The sequence below is a fragment of the Dama dama genome, chromosome 1 (genome assembly GCF_033118175.1).
Source record: "Dama dama isolate Ldn47 chromosome 1, ASM3311817v1, whole genome shotgun sequence".
In the NCBI taxonomy this organism is placed as follows: Eukaryota; Metazoa; Chordata; class Mammalia; order Artiodactyla; family Cervidae; genus Dama; species Dama dama.
Window position 1 is genome coordinate 17538434 of NC_083681.1, and position 12245 is coordinate 17550678.

The following is a 12245-nucleotide window of genomic DNA, read 5'->3' on the forward strand; positions in this document are numbered from 1 at the left end:
GTCCCTGGGAGCAGCGTGCTGTTCCGCTTGAAGAGGGACAAAGGACTCATGAGAGACAGCACGTAGGAATCCTCCCGTCAAACATTCCCTGACACTTCCTCTGATCTGATCTTTGCGAAAAATTTATTTTCTGCATGAATTTTGAGACTCAGGAATTAGGATTTTTTTATGTATGAGTTTCTGTATGCTTCCCTTTCTTCCTTCCCCAAAGGCTGTTCAATGAGACCTTTGGATCTAGAAAATTAGCTGGGGAAATTTTTTTGTTAATGCTTCTACTGTCTTTGGTTTTTCCTTCTGAAAGTATATGCATGTTCTGTAGAATTAATTGTCCATGTGTCTTTTCGCTGTAACTTATATTTGTTTACCATCTTTTCCTAAGTATAGCAAACATAGGCTGGTGTTGAGTTCGCAGATCTGGATTCAGCACTTGTGTTGTTCTGCTCACTACCTGCCTGTCTGTGAACAGTTCTCTTTATGTCTTTCTTGTTCTTGAACTGCTCTTCTGTTCATGTGAGTCTGTTTTGTTTTAGCCATACAGTAACATCTTGAATCTCACTGACAGTAGGAAATATCTTTTAAAATATTATGTCTTTACTGTTTTCTGAATTCTGTTTTGTTTTAGTGCTGGGCATTTGGTCTAAATGGCTTCTTTTGAGCTCCAGAGTTTTTTTATTATTTGGTAATTTTTCATTGATTTTTCATATTTTTTAAAATGCTCATTTCATAGTGATGTGTTTCTTGGCTCCGGCTGCCACAGCACAGTTCCACAGACTGGGTGACTTAAACAACAGCAATTAATTTTCCTACATTTCAGGAGAATGGCAGTTGAAGATCAAGATATTAGAGGGTTTGGTTTCTTCTGAGGCCTCTCTTCTTAATTCATAAGTGTCTGCCTTCTAGCTCCGCCCTCACGTAGTATTTTCTCTGTGTGTGCTGATCTCTGTGTGTGTCCATATTTCTTCTAATTACAAGCATATCAGTCATACTGGATTAAGGCGTAACCCAGTGACCTCATTTTAACTTAATCACCTCTTTGAAGATCCTTTCTACAAATGTCACATTCTGTGGTTCTGTGGGTTAGAGGTTTGACATATGACTTTGGAGGGCGTGCATATTTCAGCCTGCGTCATTTAGGATGATTGTTTGGGTCTTTCATTCCCCTTTATGGGTTTTTCTTTCATTGTACTACGTGACAATGTGTCATGACACAGTGGCAGGCAGAGTACAAGTCATTGAGCCATTTTTAATTTTAAACATCTTGTTGATTTTCTCCTCATTTCTAGTCAATGGAAATATTTCAGTTGAAATTAAAAGAAGCTGAAAAAGCTGCATTTACAAAAGAAGATTGTAGACGAGAACGGTGGAAGAAACCAGCATACTCAGATAAAGCACATAGTAGTCAAGAAAGTGGAAAGTCAGACTTGGTAAAATATAATAAAAGTTCAAGAGGTAGATATAATACAACAGATATTGCCAACAATATCACTAAAGATAAGTTTAGTGGTGATGAAAAAGATGGTAGATCTGTGTTTTCAGAAACATGTAGAAGAGAACCCAGTCCAAGGAAAAATCAAGAATTTTCTTCTCATGTAAATTTAAGAGCTAAATTCTTAAGACCCTCTGATGATGAAGAAGTGTCATTTCATAGCAAGGACAGAAATTTTGAACCATCTAGTTCATCTTCAGCAGTAGTCCCTCAAGATTCTGTGTATTATGGTTTTCGAAAACCCGCAGAAAACAGTGAAGAAAGTTTATCATGGAGTCGATTTGGGAGGGGAGACAGGAAACATTCAAATCAAAAACCACTAGAAACCAGTCACAGTGTTGACCATGGATACATTTCAGAAGACGTGAGAGAAAAATCACAGGAGGAAGGCTTGAGAGATGACTCTGTGACAAAAGAACATCTACAGGATACAAAGTCTTCGCTTGCCAGGTATTCTGTCATTTGTTTTCTAAACTGATAAATGAATACTAAGGTCAGACAATTCAGGACACTGAGCTGTACTTTTAGAGCATCAGTTACTGATTAGATATGTTATGATTTTGTTTCTTAAATTTGATGTAAGTGATGAGATATGCACCTTTGACAGTTCAGTAGTTTCATTTTATATATTGTATTTCATTTCAGTTTATTTAACAAAAAGCTGAAAGATGAATTCAGTAGTGAATATTTCCCAAAATTTGTTGCTTTTTTGAGATCTATAAAGGTAAATTACCTTAATAGTTCTTATAAATGGATATGCTACATGAAATATTTTGGTAGATTTTGTTCAGTTCAGTTCAGTTGCTCAGTCGTGTTCAACTCTTTGCAACCCCATGGGCTATAGGACGCCAGGCTTCCCTGTCCCTCACCATCTCCCAGAGCTTACTCAAACTCATGTCCATTGAGTCAGTCATCCATCCAACCATCTCATTCTCTGTTGTCCCCTTCTCCTCCCCCCTTCAATCTTTCCCAGCATCAGGGTCTTTTCAAATGAGTCAGTTCTTGCCATCAGGTGGCCAAAGTATTGGAGTTTCAGCTTCAGCATCAGTACTTACAGTGAATATTCAGGACTGATTTCCTTGAGGATTGACTAGTTTGATCTCCTTGCCATCCAGTTCAGTTCAGTTCAGTTCAGTCACTCATTCATCTCCGACTCTTTGCAACCCCGTGAACTGCAGCACACCAGGCCTCCCTGTCCATCACCAACTCCTGGAGTCCACCCAAACCCATGTCCATCGAGTCTATGATGCCATCCAACCATCTCATCCTCTGTTGTCCCCTTCTCCTCCTGCCCTGAATCTTTCCCAGCATCAGGGTCTTTTCAAATGAGTCAGCTCTTCGCATGAGGTGGCCAAAGTACTGGAGTTTCAGCTTCAACATTAGTCCTTCCAGTGAACACCTAGGACTGATCTCCTTTAGGATGGACTGGTTGGGTCTCCTTGCAGTCCAAGGGACTCTCAAGAGTCTTCTCCAACACCACAGTTCAAAAGCATCAATTCTTTGGCCCTCAGCTGAAGATTGTTTCCAATCAGTGTATCTTAAAGATCTTTCCTCACCAGCTCATATGTATGTGCTTTTTTTTCATTTTAAAGTCTCTTTAGTATTCTGTTGTAAACTTTAGAGATAAGCTAGTATTTCTCATCAGTTTAGTTTTGTTGGGCTTTAGGTAGTTTCTAGTGTGTTGCTCTAGGTAATACTGCAATGAATAGTTTTGTACATGTATTTTTGCATACATGTTAAATATAGCTGTAAAATAAATTCCAATGAGTGGAACTGTATTTCTATATTTCATTGTACTAACCAGTTTACACTCTTACCAGTCTTATATGAGAATGACTTTTCTCTTCCTTGCCTTTAGTATTATTGAGTATTATTTAGTATTATTGTGCCATAGGTACATTTAAGGAATAGAAACTTTCTTTGATTTGCGTGTAAGCATGAGTGAAGTTTGGCCTATTTTTATAAATGTTATTTAATTTTAATTTTATTTGATTAACTAGTCATATATTTTGCCTAATTTTTGAGAGTGTTTTATGAGCATTTTTATAGTTGTATGTGATATACTTATAGTTGTATGTGATATACTTAATTTTTTCTCCTTTTTAGATTTCCTCTTTCTTTTCTCTTTTCATCTATTCTTTCATTCTTTTTTTTTTTTAAAAAAAATATTTATTTAATTTATTTATTTGACTGTGCCAGGTTTTAGTGTGGCATGTGGGATATAGTTCCCTCACCAGGGATTGAACCCCAGCCCCCTAAGTTGGGAGTGCAGAGTCTTAGCCCCTGGACCACCAGGGAAGTCCCTTCATTCATTCTTATGGTGATCATATTTATAGTTCTTTTCCTTTGTCAATTTTAGGCCCTAAAGTAGCTGGAAAACATCCTCTAACAGTGGCCCATGTGATTAATAATTTTAAGATGTTTATTCTTAGAAATAAAATGTGCTTGTATATAATTCTGTTTTATTGGAAAATATATTAGTTAATATATTTTCAAAAGTTTGAAACCTAGAGTAGTACATAGTATGAGCAAAACTAACGTGATGTCCTTAATTTTGATTTTATCTATGTTAATATCTGAATTTAACTCATTTTATATAATAGAAAATATTACATGAGGTTACAATGGTTAAAAACCTTGGCAGAGTTTTCTTTGATAGCCTAGGAGGACAAGAGAAGGATACTAAGTTCTGAAGTGTTTGAGTATAGTTATGAGATCTTTAGGGGAGAAAATTTGAGAATAAGTAGTAAGAAAAGAACTAAAGGGACGGAATTTATGAACACTGTCAGCAGGCAAAGAATAATTGCAGTATACTCAAGGTTTTTGAAATGTCTTTGGATTGGAGCTTTTTAAATTACATTTTCCCCAAAACTTTGAGCCAGAGTTTGTTGTGGGTGTGTGTCTGTGTATGGATGTGTGTTGTAAAAAGAGTACATTTAAATGGGAAAATAGGATTTCAGAAAATAATTTTGAAGAGGGCTTTTGAAATACAGCAGTAACCCTGGAAAATGAGAAATGCTTATACTTTTTTCTTTTTATAGGATAGTTGCAAATGCCATGGTGATTTTTTTTTCAGAGCATATGCTTGCCATTATAAATGCTTAGAGTCTTCCATTAAAAATGGAAGAGGGTGTCCCTGCTGTTTGTTGCAAAGCAGTGTGTGTACTGTGGTATCAACGATAATGTATTCTTCAGTCATTGATGCCCAACAACTTTCATTGTAATGTCTTTATTTGATACCTATTACTATTCTATTGTGTGTTGAATTATCTGTTAATATTGAAAATGCCAGAGATACTCAGAATTCTTGTGTATCATCATATTTATTCTGATCTACATTTCAATACTAATAAACAATTCTGTTAGAAACTATACCCGCTCCACAACTCCGTCAAAACAACAAAAAAAAGCAATGTTTGGAGTACAAACTTTACAACTATGAACGCTGCCTCTTTTAAAGGTCTCTGAGATTTCAGTTATCTTCTTGAAACTTCTGTTTGGTTGGAGTCCACATACCTTTTTGGGTGCTGTCTCTTGATTGATTCTTTGTATACTGAAAAGTGAAGAGAAAATGAAAGTTTCTCAAAAACAGAAGAGTCTGATAAAAATGACAAAGATGTGCCTTTGGGTAGGCAATAATAGAGATCTTTGGCAACTTAATCAAGAATATTATCATTGTAGAAGAGGATTTATAAGCCAGATTTCATGGACTAAATTATGACTGTGGATTATGATATAATAGAGATAGAAAGTATATGTGGGAGACATGGGTTAAATGCCTCCCTCATTCCCATATTTCCTAGGATACTTGAATATGTTTATCTATTAGTGGGAAAGACAGTATCAAATTTGAAAGGAACTAAAAATAAAGAATGATGATAGATGGGAAAATTCAGCAGGAATTCAAAGTTAGTGTATATGTATGTATGATACAGGTAGGATTATCCTGAGTTCAAATGTTAAAGAAGAGGAGAGTGTGGCTGTGGATGTGGGTGATGGGAGACAACTGTAGGAATTGCTTTTGGGGAAGGGAGTATAGTAGTTGTGGGTCCCGGGCTTGCCCTCAGGGCATGTGGAATCTTCCTGGACCAGGGATCAAACCCGTGTCCCTTGCATTGGCTGGTGATTTCCTAACTACTGAACCACTGGAGAAGTCTCCAGTTCTTCTAAAGTCTAGTCTGTCTGATACCTGTTTTGCTACTTCTTTTGATTTCCATGCCTTTAGTTTTAGTCTGTATGTGTCTCTGGGTCTGAAGTGGGTCTCCTGAAGATAGGATATATACAGTTCTGGTTTTTCTATCCAGCCAGCCAGTCTGTGTCTTTTGGCTAGAGCATTTAATCCATTTACATTTCAGGTAATTTTTGATATGTATTTTAGTATTAGAATTTTCTTTATTGTTTTGGGTTTATTTTGTAGGTCTTCTCCTGTGTTTCACACCTAGAGAAGTTCCTTTTGCATTTTTGTTATAAAGCTGATTTTGTGATGCTGTTATTCTCTTAGCTTCTGCTTATCTGTAAAGCTTTTGATTTCTCTATCCAATCTGAATGAGATTCTTTCATGTAGATTAAACTTGGATGTAGGTTTTTCCTCTTTATTACCTTGAATGTATCCTGTCATTCCCTTTTGGCCTACAGAGTTTCTGCTGAAAAAATCTGCTTATAACTTAATGGGGATTACTTTTGAAATTTTTTGTTTTGTTTTCCTTGCTGTTTTAGTATGTTTTCTTTGAATTTAATTTTTGTTAGTTTGATACATGTCTTGGTGTGTTTCTCCTTGAGTTTTTCCTTTATGGGCCTCTACCCTTCTTGCACTTGGATGTCTGTTTGCTTTTTCATGTTAATGAAGTTTCTGACTATGATCTGTTCAGATACTTTCTCAGACGCTTTCTCCTTCTCTTCTTTTTCTGGGACTCCTGTATTTCAAATGTTGATGCATTTAATGTTGTTTTAGAGGTCTGAAAGTGTCCTTATTTCATTTAATTCTTTTTTTCTTTATTCTGCCCCTTGACAGTGATTTACAGCACCATTCTATTTTCCAGCTCACTTATTCACTTTCTGTCACAGTCATTTCTGTCACAGTTATTGATTCCTTCTAGTATATTTTTTCATTTCAGTTTTTGTGCTTCCCATCTATTTTGTTGTTGTTATTGTTCTTTAGTTTCTAGGTCTTTGTTAAACATTTGTATTTTCTCAGTCCGTGTATCCATTCTGTTTCCAAGAGCTTTTGCATCATCTTTACTATTATTATGCTGAATTATTTTCCCAGTAGGTTGCCTGTTTCATCTTCATTTATCTGGTCTTGTTGCTTTTCACCTGTCTCTTTGTCAGTAACTTTTTTGTCGCGTGATTTTTTTTTTTTTTTCCCTTGATGGGTGGCACTGTGTACCTGTCTCACTGGTTGTCTGTCCTGAGACATCCAGCACTGGAGTTTGCAGGCAGTGGGTTAGAGCTGGAACTTGGTGCCAAGATGAGGCTGTCTAGAGACCTCACACTTACTGACATTCCCCAGGGACATGAAGTTTTCTCAGTCCATTGGCTTGAACTCAGTGCTCCCGCCAGAGGAGCTCAGGCCTGACACCTGGCTTGGTTAGGCAGGGGTTGCACCCGCCCCTCAGACGTCTGACTAGCCCTGCCAGTGCCTTGGAGGTGCCCTGGTTGTGAGGGTGTGCAACTCTTTGTCCTCCTGCCATAGTATAAGCCAGAAATTCTTTCTTAATGACTATTTATGTCGGTATTTTTTAACATATGATTCCCAGAAATTCACAAAGACTGTTGTGACAATTTGGTTTACACATAACTCATTAAATTGAAATGTCCTTCATTGTTTTGACTTGCCCTTGGACTTCAGCCTGCCAGGCTCCTCTGTCCATGGAATTTTTCAGGCGATAATACTGGAGTGGGTTCCATTTCCTCTTCCAGAGGATCTTCCCGACCCAGGAGTAGAACCAACATCTCCTATGTCTCTTGCATTGGAGGCAGATTCTTTACCACTGAGCCATTGGGGAAGTCCTTTTACTTCTATAAACTTATTTTATTTTTACCAAAAAAATATTAACGAACCTTTGAAATAAAATTGCATTAAAATTATTCTGTGTGCACATGTTTTCTATAAGTCATCTTTAGAAATTGAAAAAGAAATAGATTGTTTCTTTTACTCATTCAGCTTCGAAAGAAAATTATCTAGTCTCATGTGACAAAGAATGAAGTAACAAGGGAAGGTTGTTTTTGTATCAGAGATATTTATTTGAAACTTAAATCAGGTGCCTTTGACAAAGTCCATCTCCTATTCATCTCTTGTTTATTGAAATTTTTCTTGACATATTATTGTGTTGCCCGAAATTCAAGTAAATTACATTTACAGTACAATATAAATGATGTATAGCTCTAAATTTAAGTTGAGAAAGGTTACTGAAAAAATATTTTCCATACAAAATAGTATGCCTAATGATCCAGGCAATATCTCAACCAATAAAAGCATATAGGAACTAATAATGTTCTCCTAAGCTTAGATGACTACAGTTTTCTCACTGCATTGATTAAAAAATGTGAACTGAAAGAACTTAGGAAAGGGGACAAAAATAAGTTTTTTCTGATTGTGCTTTACCAGAAGTATTTTATATTTCTTAATCTAAGCACAATAACATTGCCTTTCCTTTCACCAATATGAGTAGAATTGATTTTTTTGGAATTTCTGCAGAGATTAATGTCCGAAAAAAAACCTCAAATGCTATCTACCAACAGATTTCTTTCTTTCCTTTTTTCCCAAAGGAGTTCAGTATTTAAATATAATTTTCACATATGGTGGTTAAAGTTTTGATTTAACAAAACTTTCTGTTTATTTTGCTATTTGTTGCTCAGAATGTTTGTTGAAAACTCAGGTTAATTTCAGTAGAGTATGATAAAATATACATATGGAGGAAAACTAGTAATACTATAGGTGTATTATTAATATTTGGAAGTATGACAGATGTTTTTCCTGCTTTAAATATTATATCACTCCCCTTTGAGGATTTTTAAGTACAACAATTTATTGAAGTATACTTGACATAAAACCAACTGCATGTGTATATAAAGTGTACAATTTGGTAAATTTTGTAGTGTGTATATTCTAATGAATCCATCACCCTGAAAAGTTTCTTTCTGTTCTTTCATAGTTATCTCTCTTGCCTCTCCACAAACATTGGCAACCCACCTACACAACTATTGTTGGATGTCTCAGTTTTATTCATGTTGCTGTATATAAGAAGAATTCTTACCTTTTTGTTGATGGATAATATACCATTGGTAGATATATTGTACCACGGTTTGTTTTTCCATGTACCTGCTGGTGGATGTTTAGAATCTTTTCACATTTTGGCTGCAAAAAAGTAAGCCTCTTTGAACATTCATGTACAAGTCTTAATATGAGCATACACTTTCTTTTCTCTTGAGGAAATGGCTAGGGAAGAGTGGCTAGATCATATGGTAACTATATGTTTAAATTTTGAGAAACTGCCAAGCTATTTTACTAAGTATTTGTGTCATTTCACATTACCACCTGCATTGTATTAGACTTGCAATTCCTCTGCATTCTTACTGGAATTTGGTGTATAGTCAGTCTTTTAAGTGTTCACTGTCACAGTGTATGTGTAGCAGTATCTCCTTATGGTTCTGTGTTCCTCTAATGACATCAAGTGCTTACTTGCCATCCAGATACCTTTTTTTAAAATATTAAGAATGTGTGATAATTTTGCTTCTGTCATTTCTTTACATTACAAGCTTATATGGTAATTTGTATGTTTTTTTCCCCTGATCAGTTGGGTTAGAAATTTATCAGTTTTACTGTCTTTAAAAGTTTTTGCTTTCATTGAATTTGTTTACTGTTTTTGTTTTTCACTTATTTCCACTTTGATTTTTATTACTGTGCTTACTTTGAATTTAATTTGCTCTTTTTCTGGTTTCTTAAGTTGTAAACTGATATCATTGATTTGAAACTTTCTTTTCTAGTGTCAATATTTAGTGTTATAAATTTCCCTGTAAGTAATACTTTAGCAGCCTCCCACAAATTCTGATATGTTGCTAATGATTTCTAATTTAATTTTACTGTGGTCAGAGAACTTTGTATGACTTGAATCCCTTTATGTTTATTGAGACTTGTTTTATGGCTCAGAATATGGTCTATTTTGGAAAATGTTTTGTATGCACTTGGAAAGAGTGTTCTGTTGGGTGGAATGTTCTCTGAATGTCAGTTAGGTCCTGCTAGTTGCTGGTGTTACTCAGTTCTTCCATATCCTTGCTGATTTTCTCTTTTCTTAGTCTGTCAAGTATTGAGAGTGGGGTCTTGAAATCAGCAGCTGTAATTGTAGATTTTTCTGTTTCTCTGGAATTCTGTCAGTTTTTGCTTTATGTATTTTGTTGCTCTATTATTTGATGCATAAGTATTGGATTGGCCAAAAGGTTTGTTTACATTTGTTTGGAAAGTCCTGAACATACCTTTTGACCAATCCAGTATTTATGGTGTCTTCTGTACTTTTTCTTTGTTTTGTTTATTTTACAGGTCTTCTGTGCTCCTGATGGATTGTTTTCTTTTTCATATGAAATGACTTTCTTTGTCCCTTGGGATGTTTTTTGCTCTGCATTCTAATGTGATGTTAAGTAAGCCTCGTTAACTTTCTTTTGACTAATTTTCAAACATGTTACATCTTTTTCTCTGATTTTACATTTAGCATCTTTATGTCTTTGTAGTTCATTTCTTGTTGGGCTTCCCTCGTAGTTCAGCTAGTAAAGAATCTGCCTGCAGTGCAGGAGACCCTGATTCAATTCCTGGGTTGGGAAGATCCCCTGGAGAAGGGATAGACTACCCACTCCAGTATTTTCGGGCTTCCCTGGTGACACAGCTGGTAAAGAATCTGCCTGCAATGCAGGAGACCTGGGTTTAATCCCTGGGTTGGGAAGATGCCCTGGAGAAGGGAACCGCTACCCACTCCAGTATTCTGTCCTGGAGATTTCCATGGACTGTTCATTTCTTGTAGTTGAATTTTGCTTTTGTATCCATTTGATGATTTCTGCCTATTAATTCAGGTGTTTAGACTATTTATATATATTGTGATATAATTAAATTTGAATCTGTAATTTTCCTGTTTCTTTTCTCTTCATCTTATCTATTTTTTGCTCTCTTTTTCTTCATCTGACTTCTTTTGGATTGAGTATTTTTATGATTCCATTTCATTTCTTTAGTTGTGTACTTTCTGTATTTTCAGTGGTTTCTTCGGCTTTGACAGCACACATATTTTTAAAAAATATTTAATTAATTAATTTGACTGTGTCCAATTTCTATTGCAGGAAATGGAATCTTCCATTGCTGTACGGAGGCTCCGGATTCATAGTTCAGTAGTTGCAGTGCATTGCCCCACAGCATCTGGGATCTTAGTTTTCTGAGCAGGGATTGAATCCACATCCCTTGCATTGCAAGGTGTATTCTTAACCACTGGACCACCAGGGAAGTCCCAGCAGCATACATCTTTAGTTTATCTACCTTCAAGTGATATTATGCTACCCCTGTAAGAACTTTATAGTAGTTTATTTACATTTCTCCCCATCCTGTCCTGTTAGAGTTTTCATACAGTTTACTTATACTTGTTATAAACTCTTGTTATTATTTTTCTTTAATTAGTTATCTTGAAAAAAATAGTTATCTTAAAAAAGAGACTTGAGTAATAAGAAACAAGTGAATATTTACCCTTGTAGTCATCATTTCTGTTGTTCTTCCTTCATTTGAGTTGATCCATATTTCAGTCTGGTATAATTTTTCTTCCATTTGGAGGCTTTTCTTTAACATTCTCTCAGCTTTTTATGTCTCTTCATTTCAGCTTTTTTAAATTTTTTAAATTTACTTTAATTGGAGCATAATTACAATATTGTGGGTTTTGCCATGCATCAATATGAGTCAGCCATAGATACACATGTGTCCCCCATCCTGAACCCTCCTCCCACCTCCCTCCCCACCCGATCCCTCCAGGTTGTCCCAGAACACCATCTTTGGGTGCCCTGCTTCATACATCAAACTCTCACTGGTTGTCTCTTTTACGTATGGTAATATATATGTTTCAGTGCTGTTCTCTCAAATCATCCCACCATCTCTTTCTCCCACTGAGTCCAAAAGTCTGTTCTTTACGTCTGTGTCTCCTTTGCTGTCCTGTATGTAGGGTCGTTGGTACCATCTTTCTAGATTCCATATACATGCTTTAATATATGGTATTTGTCTTTCTCTTTCTGACTTACTTCACTCTAAACAGGCTCTGGATTCATCCACCTCGTTAGAACTAACTCAAATGCATTCCTTTTTATAGCTGAGTAAGTATTCCATTGTGTATATGGACCACAACTTCCTTATCCATTCATCTGCCGATGCACATCTAGGTTGCTTCCATGTCCTAACTATTGTAAATAGTGCTACAGTGAACATTGGGGTACATGCGTCTTTTTAAATTCTGATTTCCTCGGAGTATATGCCCAAGAGTGAGATTGCTGGGTTGTATGGTATTTTTATTTCTAGTTTTTTGAGGAATCTCCATACTCTTTTTCCATAGTGGTTGTGTAAGTTTGCATCAACAGTGTAAGATGGTTCCCTTTTTGCCACACCCTCTCCAGCATTTATTGTTTGTAGAATTTTTGATGATGACCATTTTGATGATGACCATGTGAGATGATGCCTCATTGTGATTTTGATTTGCATTTCTCTAATAATAAGTGATGTTGAGCATCTTTTCTTGTGTTTATT

General features: G+C 35.9%; 1 protein-coding gene across 2 annotated transcripts in view; it reads left to right on the forward strand.

The window, feature by feature from the left end:
- CWF19L2 (CWF19 like cell cycle control factor 2) overlaps positions 1 to 12245 on the forward strand; it is a 147976-nt gene that overhangs the window by 57097 nt on the left and 78634 nt on the right. Inside the window, exons 8-9 of one of the 2 annotated variants that reach the window (XM_061143949.1) lie at positions 1284 to 1936; positions 8641 to 8853. In XM_061143949.1, the coding sequence (XP_060999932.1) occupies positions 1284 to 1936; positions 8641 to 8853 (866 nt within the window). The remainder of the gene's footprint in view (positions 1 to 1283; positions 1937 to 8640; positions 8854 to 12245) is intronic. The other variant, XM_061143957.1, reaches the window with a different exon arrangement.